General features: G+C 36.4%; 1 protein-coding gene across 1 annotated transcript in view; it reads right to left on the reverse strand.

The window, feature by feature from the left end:
* Positions 1-21,280, reverse strand: part of LOC150051205 (EF-hand calcium-binding domain-containing protein 13-like) — a 128,065-nt gene that overhangs the window by 95,420 nt on the left and 11,365 nt on the right. Inside the window, exons 5-14 of the mRNA XM_090351491.1 lie at positions 20,017-20,067; positions 18,379-18,506; positions 16,240-16,322; positions 15,493-15,636; positions 13,573-13,647; positions 12,380-12,523; positions 7,743-7,814; positions 5,472-5,945; positions 3,268-3,402; positions 1,545-1,616 (exon numbers count right to left, since the gene is read on the reverse strand). Coding sequence (XP_090207617.1) covers positions 1,545-1,616; positions 3,268-3,402; positions 5,472-5,945; positions 7,743-7,814; positions 12,380-12,523; positions 13,573-13,647; positions 15,493-15,636; positions 16,240-16,322; positions 18,379-18,506; positions 20,017-20,067 — 1,378 coding nt within the window. The remainder of the gene's footprint in view (positions 1-1,544; positions 1,617-3,267; positions 3,403-5,471; positions 5,946-7,742; positions 7,815-12,379; positions 12,524-13,572; positions 13,648-15,492; positions 15,637-16,239; positions 16,323-18,378; positions 18,507-20,016; positions 20,068-21,280) is intronic.

Below are 21,280 nucleotides of genomic sequence, written 5' to 3' on the forward strand. Positions count from 1 at the left end.
TCAACAAATTGAAATGTCCTAATAGTTTTTTAATCTTTACCAGAAAACCTCTAATTTAATCTAATCTCTAATATTGTTCTCCTTGGTAAATTCCTTTTCTCCTGTAGATTATTATTACTTAGAAACAATGAAAACCCCATGAAACTCTTATTCTTAATTAACTAGTAAAAAAACACAAGTGGAGGCACAGCTCAAGTGATAGAGCTTCAGGAACTGAAGCTACCATATGCCTTCTACTGCCACCCCCCCAAAAAAGCTATACCACAAAGTTTCAGAAAGTGTCCATTCTAGTCTTCACAAGAACAGCAACATAACAGTGACTGCTTATTTCATAGGGAAGCATTGGAGAAGTAGATTTGTTTTTTACCTTCATGAAATTGGCACTGTAAGTACTAAAGCTATATGACAAACATAGCTTATATTTTGTCATTGATGATACTTGAACTCTGGGCCTGGGCATTGTCCCTGAGCTCTGCAGTTCAAGGCTACCACCCTACTCCTTGAACTACAGCATCACTTCCAGTTTTCTGGTGAGTAATTGGAAATAAGAGTCTCAAGGACTTTTTAGTGCTCAGGCTGACTTTGAACTCAGATCCTTGGAGCTCAGACTCCTGAGTAGCTAGGTTTACAGGGTGAGCCACCATGCCCCAAAAAGGTAGCTTTTAATATCAGAGAGTCAACTAAGTATAAAAGGAAGTCTCTTGACTTTTGGATTCTTTTTTATTATCGGAAAATCTTTGGGAAATTTTTTTATCATACAAATAAATAGAAGACATAAAAGCAAAACTTAATATCTTTCATTTCTTATTTTAATCTTTCTGGGAAAATATTGAATTGTTTGTATAAAAGTAATCATTGCAGCTGGGCACCCATGGCTCATATCTGTAATCCTAGCTACTCAAGAGGCTGGGACCTGAGGATCACAGTTCAAAACCAGCCCTGGCACAGAAGTCCATGAGACTCTTATCTCCAATTAACCACCAGAAAACTGATGTAGTGCTGTGGCTCAAGTGGTAGAGCAATAGCCTTAAGTTGAAGAGCTCAGGGACAGCGCCTAGGCCCAGAGTTCAAGTCCCACAACCAACAAAAAAAAGGAATTTTTGCAAGCAAAAGCTGGATTCTGAGGATAGTTGAGCAATTTGCTAAAAACTCAGTGAATGGATAAAATATGTAAACTATACTTTAATAAAGCATTTTAAAATGTTCTACACTAAAAGCCATGCCAGTATTTTATTCAAACAAGTTTTAATTTTTTAATCAAATCATCTATCAATCATTAATCAATGGGCTAATTACCCATTGGATTGCCTCAGTATTATTAGCATTACGGAGTATGTACTGATTTTTAGTTCATAACATTCATATGACAACTCTAAGAGGCAGCGGGGTAGCTACAATTACCCTGATATACCAAGATTATTTTTAAAGCTTGCATTTTACCTAAGAATCACAGGCAATTCAAATATCTGTCCAAATTGAACTTCATTCTTCCCAACCTAATTGTTCTTTCCTTCAAATCATCTTAAAGCAATTTTCCTACCTACCATCATATTCATGAAGATTTTGCTCCTTGGAGAGAGTTGTAATAAAGTCATCTAAGTTCACCAATCCATTTTCTATAAAAATAAAGAGTAATAGATTATAGTTTCCGTTGTCACTTGCATAAACAAAGTCACATTAAATGCAAGTATGCAAAAGCATTTGATTTTTTTTTTATTTCATCATACTACTTCTCCTTCAGGTACTTTCTCCTAAGAGGAGTCTTTCTAAATTAGGTCAGTTCCTTTTACTTCAGCAATGATTGAGGAATGTTAGTGCTAAACATAGGTGATAAAAAAAATAAGTATGGCATAATCTCTTCTTCTTCAATATCAACAGATGAGACTAATTCAGGTAAATACTAAGATCTTGTTAGGCATGGGTAAATGGAAAGGTATTCCATATTGTAGACTATGAAAAGGTTCAGGGGTCTATTTTTCATGCCACCATGGAAACCCATAAACTATTAATATGCTATCTATTACGACACCTTACTAGGTCTAGTAACTTTTTTAAAAAACAAACCTTCCACAGTAATCACACTAACCCTGAAAAGCAACAGAAAGGATTTAATAATTTTATTAGTACCCATTATCTCTATATTTTCAATCAAATCTTTTCTATTTTTCTTAGCTGAGAAATTATATCCAGATTCTGAGTCATTCTTTCAAAAGAAAAATGTCTCTTTCCATTCAATTGAATTTCTGCAGTGAACAATTCTTACTGATAAAAAAAATTCTCTAATATATAAACTCTCACAAAAACAAACCTCTCTAGAGACCATCTTTTCCTTGAACTTAACATTCATAACTGGAACATGTCGTTTAACATCTAGATGCTAACAGCCCTCTTATCACTAGCTCTAAATTCCCTCCAATTAGTTCTCCCCAAATCTCTAGGAACTTGATTCATTTTTTTTCTCTTGATATAACTAGAGATTGATTTCAGGACCTCTCACTCGCTAAACAAGTATTCTTCCATTTAGCAACACCTCCAGCCCTTGGTTAAAGGGCTTTTCTTGTTTTGTTTTATAGTTTGGTTTTGATTTTAAAGTATGGCTTGAACTGTACAGACTTGCCATCTCACTAACTTGCCTCTATCACCTGAACTATGCCTCCAGCTTGGCTTTTTGCTGATTAATTGTAATCTAACAATGCTTGTACATTGTTCCAACCACAATCATGCAGGTCTCAGCCTCTTGAGTGGCTGAGTCACAGAACTTAAGAGTGATTAGCAATTTTTTTTTTGCCAGTCCTGGGCTTGGGCTCAGGGCCTGAGCACTGTCCCTGGATTTTCTTAAGGCTAGGGCTCTACCACTTCAGCCACAGCACTACTTCTGGCTTTTTGCTATGTATGTGGTACCAATGAATTGAACCCAGGTCTTTGTCCATGCTAGGCAAGCACTCTACCACTAGACCAAACTCCTGGCCCCCTGATTAGCAATTTTTATACATCTTGAATGTATAAATATGTATTACCACCTAGCTTACCCCTGCTAGCATTCTTTACTCTGTGTTATGAAAAGCCTGTGTCTTCCGAAACAAACCCAGAATGGTCACACTTGCTGGGATCTTTTTTTTTTTAACTATTTACGATTGTTTTGTTTTTCTTAATCTTCTTCAGAATTACCCATTCTATTCCAATTCTGCTTGAAATTCCTCCAACATGTAATAGTATCCCACAAGACTACCTAATTTTCTCAAAAAGTTGGTGTTATCAAACTCTTACCATTTGTAGTCTGTTTCAAAATTCTCTGGGATTCTGTATCCAATAAAGTAATCCCTAATGAGGGCAAAATGGACTGAAGTTCCTCTATAGAAATGTAATTTTTCTGGAGTTTATTGATAGGTTGAGAGATATTATCTAAATGTACAAAAATGTAGAGGACTATTAAACAACAGAATTAATGTGCCTAAAAGCAATCACTGGTCAAAATCTCTCCCTTTTTCTCTCTCTTTTTCAAGACACAGTTTTACTCTGTCACCTAAGCTAACTTCAAGCTTGGGATGCCCGCTCCTCTGTCTCCCCAGTGCTAGGATTACAAGCATGCGCCACCACACCCAGCTACACCTAAAATCTCCAGTAATCAAAGAACAAGTTTTACTTACTTAATATTAACTATTTAAAACAACTTTTCTCCACACATTTATGTTGTCTTATGTAACACATTATATTTCTCTTTTAGAACAAACACAAAACAAACTTAAAATTCTATAAACATATATACACTGCTGGTTTGTCACAGCCTATGCCAGTGCCCATGACAATAATATTTTTATTTCAATTCCAGAATTCTAAGAAAAATGAATTCTCTTCCAGTAAGTTTATGCTAGACAAACTTTGCATGTACAACCTTCAAATAATAAAGTTCTAAAGGCATAGATGACATTACTCCTTTGATATTCTGAAGGAAAATGAATAACATGAATTTGCTCATGAATATAAGAAAAGTGCAAAATAAAGGCATTACACAAAATGGTCACTACTGTTCAAAAGTGTCAAGGAAATTGAAAACTTGCGGAATCATCCCATGTTGGAAGAGACTAAGGACATATGACAGCTAAATGTAGTGTATCATCTCAGATCAGATTATGATCAGAAAAGGGATATAATTAACAAAATTTGAGTAAGGTCTATGGAGAATAAGTACTCTTGTATCCATATTAATTTTCTGGTTTATATCATTAGACTATGGGTACATAAGATATTAACACTTGGGAAAATAAGGAGCATGTGGCAATTTTAACTATATTTTCAACTGCTATGAGTGCAAAATGAATTGAAGATAAAAAGCCAGTATTTTTAACATAAATCATTGATATGGTCATGTTTCAGAAATGCCTAATTACCACCACAATTTGTCTGGAGAACTTGTACCAAATAAATTATTTTATGCTTCTTTGTATACAGAATACAAATATGGCAGTGGTAACCAGTATCATTCGGTTTTAGCAAAACCAGGTAGGCCTTTCTTCTGAAGGCCACTTCTACCTACTGGCTAAATGTCCACTACTCTAGATTTCTGTTCACTCAGGGCTTATTGTTTTATATTAAAACACAAAGATCCCTTAGAAATAAGAGGTTCAGAGCACTAGCATCATCTCAGTGAAGGAATACAGATGAATAGCCCTAACCTTCTTCGACAGATAACATTCTTTGTTCAGCTACATTATTTGGACTATATCAGTGTACTAATAACTAATTTTTCACTAAATACTCATTTTTAACTACTGAGTACCAAATGGAATTTTTTATGGGTCATGGGGCTTGAACTCCATGGGGCCAGGGCACTGTCCCTGAGCTCTTCAGTTCAAGGCTACCGCCCTACCCCTGGAGCCACAGCCCCACTTCCCTAAATGGAAATTTTTTAAGTTATGAAATTTCTTTAAGAATAGTACCCTTTCCATTAATAGTAAGTTACTTATTTTGTGAAGAGACTCGAGCAAGTGTTTGACTAGTTCCCATACATAGTACTTCTGTGTTAGACGTAGCACAGAAGGAGTACATACATTTATGTGAAAAATCATTACTTATCTTTTTGAGTATGATTATAAATTTTTGGAGACTTTAATATATAATATTGTCTTCTCATAATATTTTCCATTCATAGAGAATAATACCTGAAGTCCTATGAATATCATTTAAAGCATGAAATTGTAACAAAATATTTCACAAACTTCTTTCACACTTTTTAAATTTTCTAGGGAACTGGAATAAGTGTCTCAAAGTTAAATTCTTCTCTATATACCTCCCCGCTGTGAAAAATCAACACCACAAAATAATATTTATTGGCCTAGTGTATCAACAGTGGGGGTTACACAGAGTACTGACAGTAGAGATACTTACAACTATCCAATGACAAATTATGTTCATTTCTATAATGACTGAAGAAGTTAAGGATCTAAATTCTGATTTACATGCATAGTACTGACCCAGAGTATTAACTGCAGGTTTTTCCTTAGATGAAATTTGTTTTAGAAAAGTAGAACGCCTTTTCCCAGTTGATTTCTGAGGCTTGCGTATATTAGTAGTATCACTTTTATCCAGAAACTTAAAGAGGCTTGTACTACTTTGTAAGCTTTGTGGTTTAGATTTTGAGTCAGGAGGTTCGTCCTCTGAAATTTTTAAGTCTGTTCCATTCTTTGAATATGATTCTTGGGCTCTTATATGACTACTGTCAACCACATCTGAAAACTTCCTTGGCTGCAAAGAAACTTTTGATTCTTTATATTCAGAATTATCCCTTTCTAGAACATTACTAAAAGATTGGAAGCTTCTCTTTTCCAACTTTTGTAATAATGAAGATTCAGATGGTCTTGACAAACTTGATTTTTTCTTATGTGGGGCTATGTATGATAGTGTTCTGTTTAAACTAGTTTCATTCGAGCCCAAGTCTTCCATAGTTGCTAAGAAAAAGAAACATTCAATTATTTCATTTACTTGTACAATTTGTCTTCTATTTCAAAAAATAACTAAGTCCTTATAAAAGCCACGCAAGAAATAGAAGTTGCTTAAATATACAAGGCAAAACTTAACAAGTTGAAAAAATTTGGTCAATAAACTATCGACTGGAATAAACATAATCTGATACTTTCCTATAGTTAAATGCTTTCATCCAAAGTTATTTATAGTTATGGTAAAAATAAAATGGTTTTTGTATGTTGTTATATTAAATTTTAATCTCTCTGATTTAGTCATTGTTATTCATTCTGAGAATTCAAGAAGATGGTTTTTTGGTAATAAGATTAATAAAACCGCAATTCTTAAAATTATAGGCATAGGTAATTGACCAAATGGCATGAGTAAAAGTGTTAAAAAATGGTATGCAGAGCAATACGAAGATTTTTAAAATGTACCCATTAATGAAGAAAAATAAAGAATAAATAAAAAGAAACAATGAAATTTTATTCGAGGATCAATATCACAATACCAGAATATCTAAGAGATTACAAATGAGACACTATTATCACCTTAGTTTACTATGATGTTTTCAAGTTGAATTATCTCTTGATGTGTTAAGAACAAGATAAAAGAAAAAGGATGAGATAGCTCTATTATACAGTCAACTTTTTTTAAAAAGTGTTATATTAAAATTTTATCTCCCTGATTTATGAGTTATAAAAAAGGATCCAAAGACAGATTTCAAAACATGCTATAAAGCTAGATACTAGTGGCCCACATCTGTAATACTGTTAGTGGGGATGTCATTCTTTGAGGGCCAGCATTTTAGCAATCAAAGTTCTGCCTGGCTATCTTCATCTCAAGGCCACCTGATATGGCCACTGACCTTAATCTGCTTCCCTTTCACAATGTACTCTCCCATCTTTCCTGCAGGCTCCCTCCCTATAAATATTCCTCCCTAACTTAATGGCAGCTGCTTCTCTCTGTCCTGATGAAGACAGTATGCCAGTCTCCCTGGGATTAAACATTTGTTCCCTGCTCAGAATTGAGTGGTGTGCTTTATCTGGGCCAAAACATTTATCTCTAGCTACTCAGGATCACTGAGGATCACAGTTTGCAGCCTTTCCAGGCAGGAAAGTCTGTGAGAATCTTATCTCCAATTAATCAGCAAAAAGTTTAAATAGAGTTCAGGAGCTCACTATCTTGAGCAATGCCATAATACTGAAAGGAGGAGGAGGAGAATGAGGAAGAGGAGGAGGAGGAGGAGGAGGAGGAGGAGGAGGAGGAGGAGGAGGAGGAGGAGGAGGAGGAGGAGGAAGAGGAGAAGAGGAAGAAGAGGAAGCAGAAAGCAAAAAGGAGAAGAGGAGGAGAAAGAGGAGGAGGAGGGGGAGGAAAAGGAGAAGGAGGAGGAGGAAGAGGAAGAAGAGAAGAGGAAGAAGAGGAAGAAGATGATCCACCTGAGCTGGGCACAAGTGGCTCATGCCTGTAATCCTAGTTACTCAGAAGGCTGAGATCTGAGGACCATGGTTCAAAGCCAGCCCAGGCACGAAATGTCCATGAGACTCATATCTACAATTAACTACCAGAAACATGGAAGTGGTGCTGTGACTCAAGTGGTAGAGCACTACCCTTGAGCTGAAGAGTTCAGGGACAGCACCCAGGCCCAGAGTTTAAGCCCCACAACTGACATCATCATCATCATCATCACCACCCATACTATTATATAAACCTATAGTTTTAGGATTTAAAGACAATTTGATTTTTACAGACAAAATTTGCTATCTCAGCAAAAGCTCTCTTACAAACATCTTCATATTGTTGCTGCAGTTCACTCAAAGTAAATATAACATCTCCAATATCCACTGTCTCATTGCCTGTAATAGAAAGAGTAATTTCAAGTACTGTATTTACTTTTTTGTTGTTCTTTTTTATTGTAATTAGTAGAGTTACATTTATAGTCTCCAGATAGTAGGTGCATTACTTCACACATAATGATACTCCTTCTCATGTTTTGACCCCATTTCCCTTTCCCCACCCCCTCTCCTCATCTTGTTTCCCCCCTTCCCTTTCCTATTTCAAATAAACAAAGAAATGTATATACAATATACCAGATAACAAGGTCAGATACTGTAACAATATGAGAATAACCAAGGGGCAACAAAAGAAATGAGATATAACAGTACATTAAGAACAATAATCACATTATAAAGCTCTTGTTTCCATACTGCATTTACTTTTTAAATATATATAGCTGCCATCTTGTTTTAATATGAAAACAATATACACATGTGTGGAATAGAGGATCACGTGTTATGAGTTTTAAGTAATACCTGAAATTGTAATAGCTCAATGCAGACCTTTAAATTACTATAAAGCATGTATGTACTTGAATCATTCAGAGAAGTGTGAGACCAAATTGATGCCAAATTGTCTTCTAATTAGGAACTGCTTCCTACAGTCTTATTTCTTATTTGCTTAGTGTTTTTCCTCAGTCTGTTGTTGAATGTGGCTCTCTCATCTCCCAGCCTCCCCAGTGAATTCCTGGTTCTTACTGCAATGATTCCATATCCAACTCTTACGTCATAGATTTCAAGGCTTCAGCCTCCAAAGCAAAGAGATTTGGTAACTCAAATATAATTAGTTGAACACACATTAACCAATGGGGAAAGTCAACTTGAAAGCCACTTCCAGTTTTTTCATTGGAAATGAGAAGTCTCATGGAATTTCCTGCCCAAGGCTGGCCTTGAACTATGGTCCTCAGATCTCAGACTCCTGAGAAACTAGGATTACAGGCATGAGTGCTGGACCTTCCTAAGGATTCTTGATCGCATATTATCTATCCCCTTCTATAGGTACTACCTTCATCCAACCTAAGGAGACCCAAGATAGAGCCCAAGGGATTTTTTTTTCTTCTTTTAAATCTCTCTACCAAAAATGTTACATGGGTTGTTGTATATAAACTCCTTACTAACAGCTTGCAGTTGATTGGAGTAAGGGAGTTCTTAACAGAATAAAAAGCAACTATACTATAGCACAGATTTTGATGTTTTATGGCTTATCTCCATTAATGATCCCTATCACCTGCTCTTAGGTTCCACCAATCTCCTTCCTACACTACTGAGCCATTACCATATACCAAATTCCTGTTCTTTTTATCTGTAGCTTACTTTTCCTCACCCTTTAGTTCAATCTATGTGTTTTTCCTGTGGGGTTTAACATATACGGTCAATGATTTTCATAGTTAAAACACAAGTACATTCCTATGAGAAATATTTTCTCAAGTTAAAGCCAAGTTACTAATATGATAAAAGAAAGAAAATGTGTAGTAAGATTCTAGAATTACTAATCAACAAATGTTTGTTAAGTAGTTGCTAGGTAAGAAAAGAAGTGTCAAGGTATTAAGGATACAATATTGAGTCAAAGTAGACTTCATATATTTCTACTTGGTGTTTAGTCTCAGTTGCGATACAAACACTAATAAAGCAATTCAATCCTTTATGTTCTTGAGTAAAATTGGAACAATGAAACTTGTTAAGATTGGTTTGGGGAACAAGAGGAAAGGAGAGTGATAGAAGGGTGATTCTGAGCAAAATAAATTGCACACATAAATGTACATGTCAAAATAAAACCCTCTTGTACAACTAAATAATGCCAATTTAAAATTCTAGGCAGGCACTGGTGGCTCATGCCTATAGCCCTACCTATTGAGGAAGCTGAGATGTGATGATTTCAGTTTAAGGCCAGCCTAGGTAGAAAAGTCTTTGACACTCTTGTCTCCAATTAATTACCAGAAAACCAGAAATGGTTGACACTGTGGTTCAAAGTGGCAGAGTGCTAGCCTTGAACTTTTAAAAAAGCTCAAGGACAGCTCCCAGGCCCTGAGTTCAAAGTCCACAAAACCGACAAAAAAATACCACTATGATTCACTGTAAAGTGTATAACATAAGATGTGAATTAGTGTCAGGCACTAGTGGCTCATGCCTGTAATCCTAATAACTCGGGAGGCTGAGACCAAAGGATTGCAGTTTGAAGCCAGGCAGGACAAGAAAATCTGTGAGACTGTTATCTCCAATAAACTACAAAAAAGCCGGAAGTAGAGCTGTGGCTCAGGTGGCAAAGTACTATACTTTAGCAAAAATAGCTCAAGGTCAGCACCCAGGTCCTGAGTTCAAGCCTCAGGACTGGCACAAAATCAAAAAAAGAATGTGAGGGCCGGGAGTTTGGCCTAGTGGTTAAAGTGCTTGCCTAGCATGCATGAAGACCCGGGTTCGAATCCTCAGTACCACATATAGAAAAAAGCCGGAAGTGGTGCTGAGGCTCAAGTGGTAGAGCTCTAGCCTTGAGAAAGTCCAAGGACAGTGCTCAGGCCCTGAGCTCAAGCCCAGGACTGGCCAAAAAAAAAAAAAAGAATGTGAACTAGTCCAAGAGATCATGGGAAACATTTCTAGAAGTATATACAGTCAATGTTCAGATCTAACGTATAAATAGGAATTAACTAGGAGGAGAGGAATGCTCATAGAAAGAACAGGTGCAATGAAGAAAGAGGTCTAGCTGAAAGTAAAAAGGCACAGAAAACAAAGGAGAAATGTGGTCTGAAATAAAACTGAACATCTGAGGGAAGGCTAGATCATGACAAAACTTGTAACACTGCCTTAAGGGATCTTGTTCATAAGGATTGTTATTGGATTTTATGAAAGGAGAGTTACAATGTGTGCCTTATACCATTTTTATGATGTTCTCAGTGTCAAGGGGCTAGAAATGGATATGGATAGACTTATAAGGTTAAATAACAATGGTTCTAGGGAAAGGTTATATTAATTTGAACTAAGGGAGGAAAACAGAAGCAGGAAGATATAAGAGGAGTTTAAAATAAGAGAACTTTATAATGGTAACATGAGGAGAAGAAAGAAATGGAGTTGTCAGGAAAGATTCTGAGGTTTCCTCCTCACCTTTCCTGAGCCTGTTCACAGTGATCATCCCTGTGATAGATGCTTACATCAAACCTATAAAGTTGGTGTACTTTGCCCAATTGACCTTACCAAACAAGGAAGAAGTAAGCCAAAAAGCAGGATTATATAATGGCTTCACATATAATTTCTACTGTTCCTGGCAAGGCATGCCTTAAGGACTTTAATGAGCCGGCACCAGTGGATCATGCCTGAAATCCTAGCTATTCGGGAGGATTGTGGTTTGAAGCCAACCCTGGGCAGAAAAGTTAATGCGACTCTGATCTCCAATTAACCACCAGAAAATAGGAAGTGGCACAGTGGCTCAAGTGATAGAGCACTAGCCTTCAGCACAAAGAGGCTCAGGGACAACGCCCAGGCCCTGAGTTCCCTGAGTTCAAGCCTCACAATTGACCAAAAAAAGACTTAACTCCCTTCCTAACTCCAGTATGTCCCTCCACTCTGCCACACTAGAGTCCAACACCTAACTGAATTTTGTGCATCCTGTGTTTATCTCCACGCCACATTATCGCCCAGTGGCCCACCTACAAAGCCACCACTAAAGAATGAGAAAAAAAAAACTAAAAACATTGAAGCTCACTAAAACAGATGTTCTATCAGATTACATTTCTGCCATTTTTGCACAAACTGTCACCTCAACCTAAAATTGCTTTCTTTTCCTAAAATTGCTACCACTTTTATCCAATTAATACCTAGCTAATTCTTCAAGATCCAACTCAGACACCACCTTAACTGATAACTTTTCCCTTTTTCTTTCTATATGCAAAAGCAACCTAAATACACTCCAATACTTGCCACAGAGCATTATAATTTTCTTTATTGACCCTTTCCACATGAAAATGGGAACCATCCTAAAACAAGAAGCGTCCTGTTCATCTTTCTTTTCCCTATTATAGATTCATGCATAATAGATATTAAATGACCATCAGAATCATTAAATGAATGAATCAGTCACCTAGCCAATCCCTAATCAACCCATTATTAGTGGATTGTTAGTATGTCATCCCATGGTCAAATGTAAATATGCAATACAAACATCTGCTAAATATATATATAATGTTATTTTCTATAATGTTTCAAAGTTGTCTATAGTGTACAGAGAATAACTATACACTGTAACAAAATCTTTACATCAAAATAACATAAAAAACTGGGAAGTCAAGATGTTTCAACCTGATAACTTGGGAAACCAGGCCCTTCCTTGATACTCTAAAAAGAAAAAAAAACTGCCCCTCTACAAAGATAGGAAATGACTATTAGGAAAGAGAGGTGAGGCTAAATTTTCTTTTAAACTCATTGTACTCTGACTTTTCCCAAACATATGAAGATATAATAATTTTAGAAGTTTTTCATTTAAGTTTCTCTAGATTATCCTTTACTATAGACACTGATGAGCTGTGGCAAAAGGTAAGAAAAAGAGAAAAAAGACACTGAAGTAAACAAAGAATCAATTCAAAATTGAAACAACTCACGGTCAGTGTAAACATATTTTAACACTTCCTGAACTGTTTCTGGACTTCTAAGGATCTCCAGACTATCCAAAACAGTATCTACTTCATCAGTGGAAACTCGACCACCTTTAATCTTAGAAAAAGTCTTCAAGGCATTCTGGAATGCTGAAACAAACAAACAAATGTATCATGAGAATCAAGAGCTTTTCCTGGAAAGGAGCTGATTTTGTGCCAACCAATACTTTAAAAGTAACCTTATACAGGCCTGAAGGATTTCTAAATATTTACCCACAATAAAGCATATGCCCAATTAGGGCCGCATTTCTAACACAAATTCTAATTCTTGCTGTTATTACTGCTAAAGTAATACTTATAATCACTTGTATTTATTGAATACTGATTATTAGTTAAGGTCTGTATTAACAGCTATGAGTTCTCGTTCAGTCATCACAATAGAATTATAAAGTAGAAAAGATAAAAACTAATCTACCAATCTCACACTAAAATTCACTATCAATATAATTCTAATGTATACTTTTTTATTTGGATGTGCTCCCTTCTTTTTTTGGTAATATTTGCTAAGGGTCTGTCAATTTTGCTAATTTTTTCAGAGAACCAACTCCTTGTTTTGTTGGTTCTTTCTATGGTTTTTTGGACTCATTTAATTCTGCTTTAATTTTAATAATTTTCTTCCTTCTACTGGAATTGAGATTGGTTTGTTGCTCTTTTTCCAAGAGCTTAAGGTGCACCATTAAAGTGTTGGTTTGAGATTTTTCCAATTTGTTAATGTAGACACTCAGAGCTATAAATTTTCCTCTGAGTACTGCCTTTGCTGTATCCCACAGGAGCTGGTATTCTGTGTGCTCCTTTTTGTTAAATTTTTGTTCTAATCGCCTCAATGACCCACTGGTGATTCAACAATATTTTGTTCAGTCTCCATGAGTTACAGGGTTTTCCTTGGTGGAGACTGTTGTTCAATTCCAATTTTATGCCGTTGTGGTCTGAGAGAATGCAGGGAATAATTTCAGTGCTTCTGAATCAGCACAGGTTTGCTTTATGCCCTAACATGTGGTCTATTTTAGAAAATGTTCCATGTGCTGCTGGAAAAAAAAACATATTCTAGTATTGCTGGATAGAATAATCTACAGATATCTGTTAGGTCTAGTTGATCTATGCAACTGTCTAATGTATACTTTTGAAGAATATTCTTTTACCTAAGTCCTGAGAAACCAAACTGGAAACACTATTCACAGTCTTCAGGAAACTTGAAAATTCCAGCATTCCATTAACTGTAAAAATAGTTCCAAAATAGAAGAAAAATTCCATCAGCAAATAAGATCAGTAGACTCATCAAAACATAAGACAAAAATGATGAGCTAAACATGTAAATAGAATTCACTGATACTAGAATATTTCTCCTCAAATAAGTATACATATTATTTCACTATATTAAAATATTATTTACTCCCAAAAACAATATTATTTTCAGTTAAAAAAACAAATGGCCCTTTTTGGTAAAAGATTTTTTAAAAGAGGAAGTCTACATTACATAAATGATCATTTCACCAGAAATTTTTATTGTTTGACTTGAATGAAGACTTTCAAATCAGAGTGGTTTTTAGAATCATAAATGAAAATACCATCTTTGATAACCAGAACTGAAAATCCTGACGCACAAGGTCCACCAAATCACAGAATCAGGGTTTATAAATCTCATTTTTTCTGAACAAATGTACATAAACATCTCAAATTTTCAAGTTTCCTCAAGTTAAATTATTATGATCTCAGTTTTCTTAAGAAATTTTTCATTTTAATCAAATGAAAACTTTTACAGGTTTGCACCATTGATATTATCTATGTCAAGACTAAAATGATTATAAATCCACATTTTTATTAAATGTCATCTGAACAGACAAGAATGTATAAATGCTTCTGCTGTCAGCAGGCTTCTTCTATCTGCAAACAAAATGGCAAAGTTTGTCAAGTTATCCATCTCCAAACTTCTTTAGGATAACAACTTGACAGTAGGCTCTCCTCTCCTTTCCTTGAAAAACAGTGAAACATTTTCCAAATTAATCAATTACTTTGACTTCCTTTCTGACTTCCTTGTGATTTGGGGATTGTGTAAAAAAAAAAATCACAGCGCTAAGTTTGAACTTGGAGTCATTTTTTAATGTTACAGATAAAAACTATCATTTGAGAAATTATCGCTATCTCATTGCAATCGTAACAGGGTAATAGTCAAAAAGCAAGTAGAGGTACAACTATTAGGCATCCATAAGCTCCTCTAATTACATAGAGTTACTAACTTTTCTTTTATCTCCTTAAAATGTTTTTCAATCCAGGCACTTGTGAATCAAATCTGTATTACTAACTACTCAGGAGAACGTGTTCCAGAGGATTGTGATTCAAAGACAACCCAGTCAGAAGAGTTCACAAGACTCTATCTCCAAAATAACTACGAAAAAGTCAGGCTAAAGGTGTGACTCATTGGGTAGAATGCCAGCTAAGAAAGCAAGCCAGGTGAGCAAAAATCCCTGAATTCAACCAATGGTACCAGAAAAAAAAAAGTATTTTAATGTTTTTTAATGTTAAGAATCCTGGATTGGGTTAAGGAACTTTACAGACATTTAGCATCTATTTCCTTTCTCTTAACCTAAACTACAAAATAAATCGACATTTTCAGATCATATGAATAAGATCATATGAATAAGGTCATGTATGACCTGCATATTTGTTAAACATTATTGCATGATACTAAAAGATAAGGTGTGTGTTTTAAGAAAACCCAAGTCTGGACTTTTATGGACAGATGAAAATTTTTGTCAGGGTCCTACTTTTCATTTGAGCTGGTTGGGTCAGATATTATCATATTATTAAAATAACATTACATAACTAAAGCGTGATTTGTATAAATCAATTATGAGAATATATCACAGTCTAACCCAGTAGTCAACCTAATTAGGCATAACCCAAAGCTCACGTTTTAATATCATTATCATAAACATTGTGTGTTTAATAAATGATGCCTTTTGTTTTAAATTTTAGGATTATATCATCTTCAACTAATCTCACTAACATAACAAATTCATGTTTTCAAGATCCTTAAACCAATAATAAAACAGGATACTTACCATCAATATCAATCATCTTTAGTGCCCGTCGTATTTCTGAGTCACTCATGGAAATCTTCAAAGTATTAAGGACCACTGACAGATCATTCACATAAATCTTACCACCTCGAACTTTACCAAAAATTTTGCAGGCTTTATGAAGTGCTGTACACATATCACAAAACACTGAGTTAAACATTAAGGAATAACTATTCTTACTGTCCTCACCTGCTTATAAGAGCAAACAATAATCATTGAAAGAAGAAAGGGGAGTAAGTTCCTGTTTTCTAGATTGCTTATTTTAAAATCTATCTGATTTGAGGTCAAGTGCAAGTAAGAAACTGTCAGAAAAGTCATGCAAGGATCACATAAGAAAAGGCTTCTACAAGTTTTCCTAGAAATATGAAATCCTTCTATGTGGCCATTTAACACTCACTGTGCATCTCAGCCAAAGCTCTTTGTAATTATGACTGGGTTTACTTCAATGACAACTATATTTATTTTCAGAAAAGATTAAATAGCCAAGTAAGGTGGCAGAGACAGGATGATGATAAGTCCTGATCAAGCCTGAGCTACACAAATGAGAGAGAGAGAGAGAGAGAGAGAGAGAGAGAGAGAGAGAGAGAGAGAGAGAGAGAGGAAGGAGAGGGAGAAAGAAGGGAGGGGAGAGGGAAGGAGGGAAGGAAGAAATGAGAGAGAGGAAGGAAGGAAGAAAGGGAGGGAGGGAGGGAGGGAGAGGAAAGGATTGACTCTAGAACCTCCTATTACCGTTTAAATCTTCTTTGACAATGTTTCCTTCAGGTATTTCTTCATATAGTGTCATGTAGAGATTAGATAAGGATTCTTTTTTCCTTTCAAAGAAATGGCCATGTTAGAAAGCAGCAAAGAAAATATTTAAAACCTCAGTGAAAACTATTGGTAAACATCAATAATCTGAAGTCCATAAGAACCTTTTTCCTAAAGAAATTTCAAATGATAAGGAGTTCCATATTCTCCATCCCGATTCCTACTTTATATTTTTAGACAATGCATCTCTATGGGGGTAGAATAAACCCTAGAGAGTAAATAGTGCCTATAATTCACTAGCCTTTGTGGTCCAATTTCCCTACTCAGTATAAGTTACAATTCAATGAAAGTTACTATAAGACAAATAAAAACACCCTTAAACAACCAAAGAATTCCAGATTCTATCATCTTTGGGTGAAAAAAATAGTCTCAAAGAAAATGATTATTTAATGTACTATGTTATCTCTCATCTCTTTTGCTGTCCCTTGGTTACCTCCTATTGTTATAGTAGTTCACCATGTTAGCTGATATATTGTATATATGCATATTTGGTTATTTGAAATCGGATAGGGAAGGGGGGAAAACAAGATGAGGTGTGGGGGTGGGGGAAGGGAAATAGGGACCAAGACATGAGAAAGGGTATCAATATATGTGAAGTAATGCACTTTCTATCTGGTGAATATAATGTAACCCATCTATTAATTACAATAAAAATATATGGAAAAAAAGAGAAGGATTCATGTGATGCTATATTATATAAACATTTGAAATCATGTAAGAGTTCATGCAAAGCCAGGTGCCAGTGGCTCATGCCTGTTCTAGTTATTCAGAAGGAGTCAGGGAGGACAGTCATTAGAGGCCAGCTCTGGCAAAAAGTTCTCAAGACCCTACACCTCAATCAATAGCTAGACATAATGCTATCAGCCTGTCATCCTAGCTACTTAGAAAGCTGAGATCAAATGGATTGTGGTTCCAGACCAGCCTAGGCCAAACAACAACAAAAAGTTGTGAAAGGGAGGCATATGCAAGTCATCCCAGTTCTTGCAGAATGAATGTGGTCTAGGCCATTATAGGAGAGGAGGGAGAAGCAAGGTCTCAAATATAATCAGGTCAGGGCCAGGCGTTTGGCCCAGTGGTAGAGTGCTTACCTAGCATGCACAAAGGCCCAGGTTCGATTCCTCAGTACCACATACATAGAAAAAAGCCAGAAGTGGTGCTGAGGCTCAAGTGGTAGAGCTCTAGCCTTGAGAAAGCCCAAGGATAGTGATCAGGCCCTGAGCTCAAGCCCAGGACTGACAAAAAAACAAAAAACAAAAAGACACATAATCAGGGCAAAAGGGCCAGAGGTATGCCCCAAAATGTAGAGCAAGCCAGGTACCTATAGCTCACACCTAGCCAGTGTAAAATGGAGTTCAGATGTCTTTTAAAAAAAAAAAGTCTTGGGCCGGGAGTTTGGCCTAGTGGTTGAGTGCTTGCCTAGCATGCACGAAGACCCGGGTTCAATTCCTCGGTACCACATACATAGAAAAAAGCCAGAAGTGGTGCTGTGGCTCAAGTGGTAGAGTTCTAGCCTTGAGAAAGTCCAAGGACAGTGCTCAGGCCCTGAGCTCAAGCCCATGGCTGGCAAAAAAAAAAAAAAAAAAAAAGTCTTGGGCCGGGAGTTTGGCCTTGTGGTTAAGGTGCTTGCCTAGCATGCATGAGGACCCGGATTCGATTCCTCGGTACCACATACATAGAAAAAAGCCGGAAGTGGTGCTGAGGCTCAAGTGGTAGAGCTCTAGCCTTGAGAAAATCCAAGGACAGTGCTCAGGCCCTGAGCTCAAGCCCAGGACTGGCAAAAAAAAAAAAAAGTTCAGTTAGAACAAGATTTTTATACAGCAGTAGAAAGTAAGGCCCAAAATACAAAGTAAACCTTACAAGTGGGAAAACTACACGGTCAGATCAACTAGAACCCAATCCCATATAGTATTCTTACTTCTCTACATAATCCTTTCTATCGACATAGTCTCTTAATTATACAAATAATTTGACATTCTATAAGCAGAAGGGATAAATAACTCTGGAGAAAATCCTCGAGTCTCAGCCCAACATTCAAAGAAAAGAAAACAAAAATTTAAATACCGAGTACTTGAGGAATATTTACGAGGAGGTAATGAAGGCTTGGGAGCACCAAGCTGATCTGGCAATTTGCATGAAGTACTTTCTTTCCTGGTAGTCTCCTTGGATGGCTTCAGAGGAGGAGAGGCAATCTAGAGCAAAATATAAGTATACTGATGCCTACGATCACACTGGGACTCCACTGTCCTTGGACAGTGGTCATTCGTTGGCTCTTCACTTAACTATGCATCTGATATAACTGTTTTTTTGTAATTAAACTACATTTTTATATACTGGAATTTAAAATAAGCTATATATAATGTTCATTTGCAGCATCATGTTTTTCTTAAATTGACAGCTGAGAATCATCTAATTAAAAACATGTTCTTGCATAGTAATGGATTTTTATTGTAATTAATAGAAGGGTTACATTATATTCGCCAGATAGAAGGTGCATTTCTTTACAAACATTGATACCCCTTCTCATGTCTTTGTCCCCATTTCCCTCCCCTCATCCCCTCCCAGTAATGGGTTTTTATAGAATAGGAAATTTTATAGTAAAGCAAGAAAATGATTCAGCATTCAAACTGGGCTACTAAGTTTTAACAGCATATGTAAAATAATATAGAGAAACATCAGGGCTGGGAATGTGGCTTAGTAGTTGAATGCTTGCTTGGCTAACATGCATGAAGCCCTGGGTTCCATTCCTCAGTACCACACAAACAGAAAAAAGCTGGAAGTGGCACCATTGCTCAAGTGGTAGCATGCTAGCCTTGGCAAAAGAAACTCAGGGACAGTGCCCAGGCCCTGAGTTCAAACCCCAGGACTGGGAGGGGGAGCGTGAAGGGGGGGGGGAGAGACAGACAGATCATACTTATTCAAATGATGCAGGTAATTTTGTTTTAAATTATCCCTATATTTGAGTAAATTATAAAATATCCACTTAACATTGTACATACAAACATAATTCAAAACATACAAACAGCTACCTATATAGAAAAATATCACTTTAGAAAATGAGGACTCTACTTAAGGGTGTCTTCAATTTTACATGGAACCTAGAACCTTAAGGTTTTTTTTTTTTCTTTTTTTTTTTTTTTTTGCCAGTCGTGGGCTTGAGCTCAGGGCCTGAGTACTGTCCTTGGACTTTCTCAAGGCTAGAGGTCTACCACTTGAGCCTCAGCACCACTTCCGGCTTTTTTCTATGTATGTGGTACCGCAGAATCGAACCCGGGTCTTCATGCATGCTAGGCAAGCACTTTAACCACTAGGCCAAACTCCCGGCCCTAGAACCTTAAGTTTTATAGACCCTACAAATTATGGAGAGAAAACTCTTAAGCTACTAAAGATTGTCAAGAAATTATGCTGAAAATAGCCAGGAGTTTGGCCTAGTGGTAGAGTGCTTGTCTAGCATGCACAAAGACCCGGGTTCGATTCCTCAGTACCACATACATAGAAAAGCCAGAAGTGGTGCTGTGGCTCAAGTGGTAGAACGCATATGCCTTAAAGACAAAGCCCAAGGACAGCTCCCAGGCCCTGAGTTCAAGCCCCAGGACAGGCAAAAGAAAAATGAAAAAGAAATGATGCTGAAAGCCCATGTAAAGCCAAAAACTTCAAAAGTTAATGCGTTTACCAAGAATAGACTACATTGAAAAAACTAACCTCCAGTTTAGGAATACGAAGAGCATCCTCTCTCTGTATCCCAACTCCAAGCTATTAAAAAATAAAAAAGAGAAAGAAAGATTACTAGTCCTGATTAATTATAAACATATATTGAATTCAAATATGCAATAAACATGTGACTTAGAAAAATAACTCAAAAATTCATTCCAAGTAGTCTCAGATTTGTTCAAGACAAAAGCACATGCAAATTCTGTTTGGAATAAAAATATCTCTTAGAGACAGAAAAAAATCACCAGATTCCCACAAATGTAGATCAATTATATATGAAAGAATAAATAAAACATATAAAAATACTCAAGGATACACGCTAACATGGATAAGAATCATATAAAAACTACAAGCAAGATTTAGATTCCCCCATTCCCCAGGGACTCCACATATTGGATTTATCATTTATCAGATACTGGTCTGGAAACAAATATGGAGAATGAGCAAAAAACACTAATATATATCTATATATTCATTGAAATTAAAATCTCACTGGATAAGTTAAAGTTGCAGATTAGGAAGTGGCACAGTGGCTCAAGTGGTAGAGCTCTGGCCTAGAGCTGAAGAACTCAGGGACAGAGCCTAGGCCCAGAGTTCAAGCCCAACTACCAACCAAAAAAAAGAGTAGTATAAAGTCGCAGATTAAATTTAGCTGAATAAAAGAACTATAAGGTAGATTTAAAAATACCAAAACCTGGGCCAGGAATGTGACCTAGTAGTAGAGTACTTGCCTAGCATACAAAAAAACCTCAGTTCAATTCCTAGGTACAACATACACAGAAAAAGCCAGAAGTAGTGCTGTGACTCAAGTGGAGTCTTGAGAAAGCTCGAGAATAGTGCGTAGGCCCTGAGTTCAAGCTCCAAGACTGGGAAAAAAAAAAGAGAGCAAGAGAAAGAGAGAGAATGGATAGTGTTCCCCAAAATCTTGGTCCACAGGACAGCACTATTGGGAAGTAGTGGAACCTTTGAGAGGCAAGACCAAATGAGAGTCCCTATGACCTTGAAGAGTGACTTTGAAGAGGACTATGAAATCCTTCATATCTTCTTGGCTTATGAAGCAGGAAGTTTGCTCTGCCATGTGCTCCTATGATGGCCTGCCAAAAACTGGAGCCACTGATCTTGGACTGCAACCTCCAGGAATATGGCCAAAATAAAGCTTTCCTCCTTATGAATTAATTGCCCCAGGTATTTTATGGCAGAAAGCTAATACAAATGTTAAAGGACAGAAAGAACACAAAGTCCTATATGCATCTAA

The sequence above is a fragment of the Megascapheus bottae genome, chromosome 17, assembly GCF_031878675.1.
Source record: "Megascapheus bottae isolate mThoBot1 chromosome 17, mThoBot2.hap1, whole genome shotgun sequence".
NCBI lineage: Eukaryota > Metazoa > Chordata > Mammalia > Rodentia > Geomyidae > Megascapheus > Megascapheus bottae.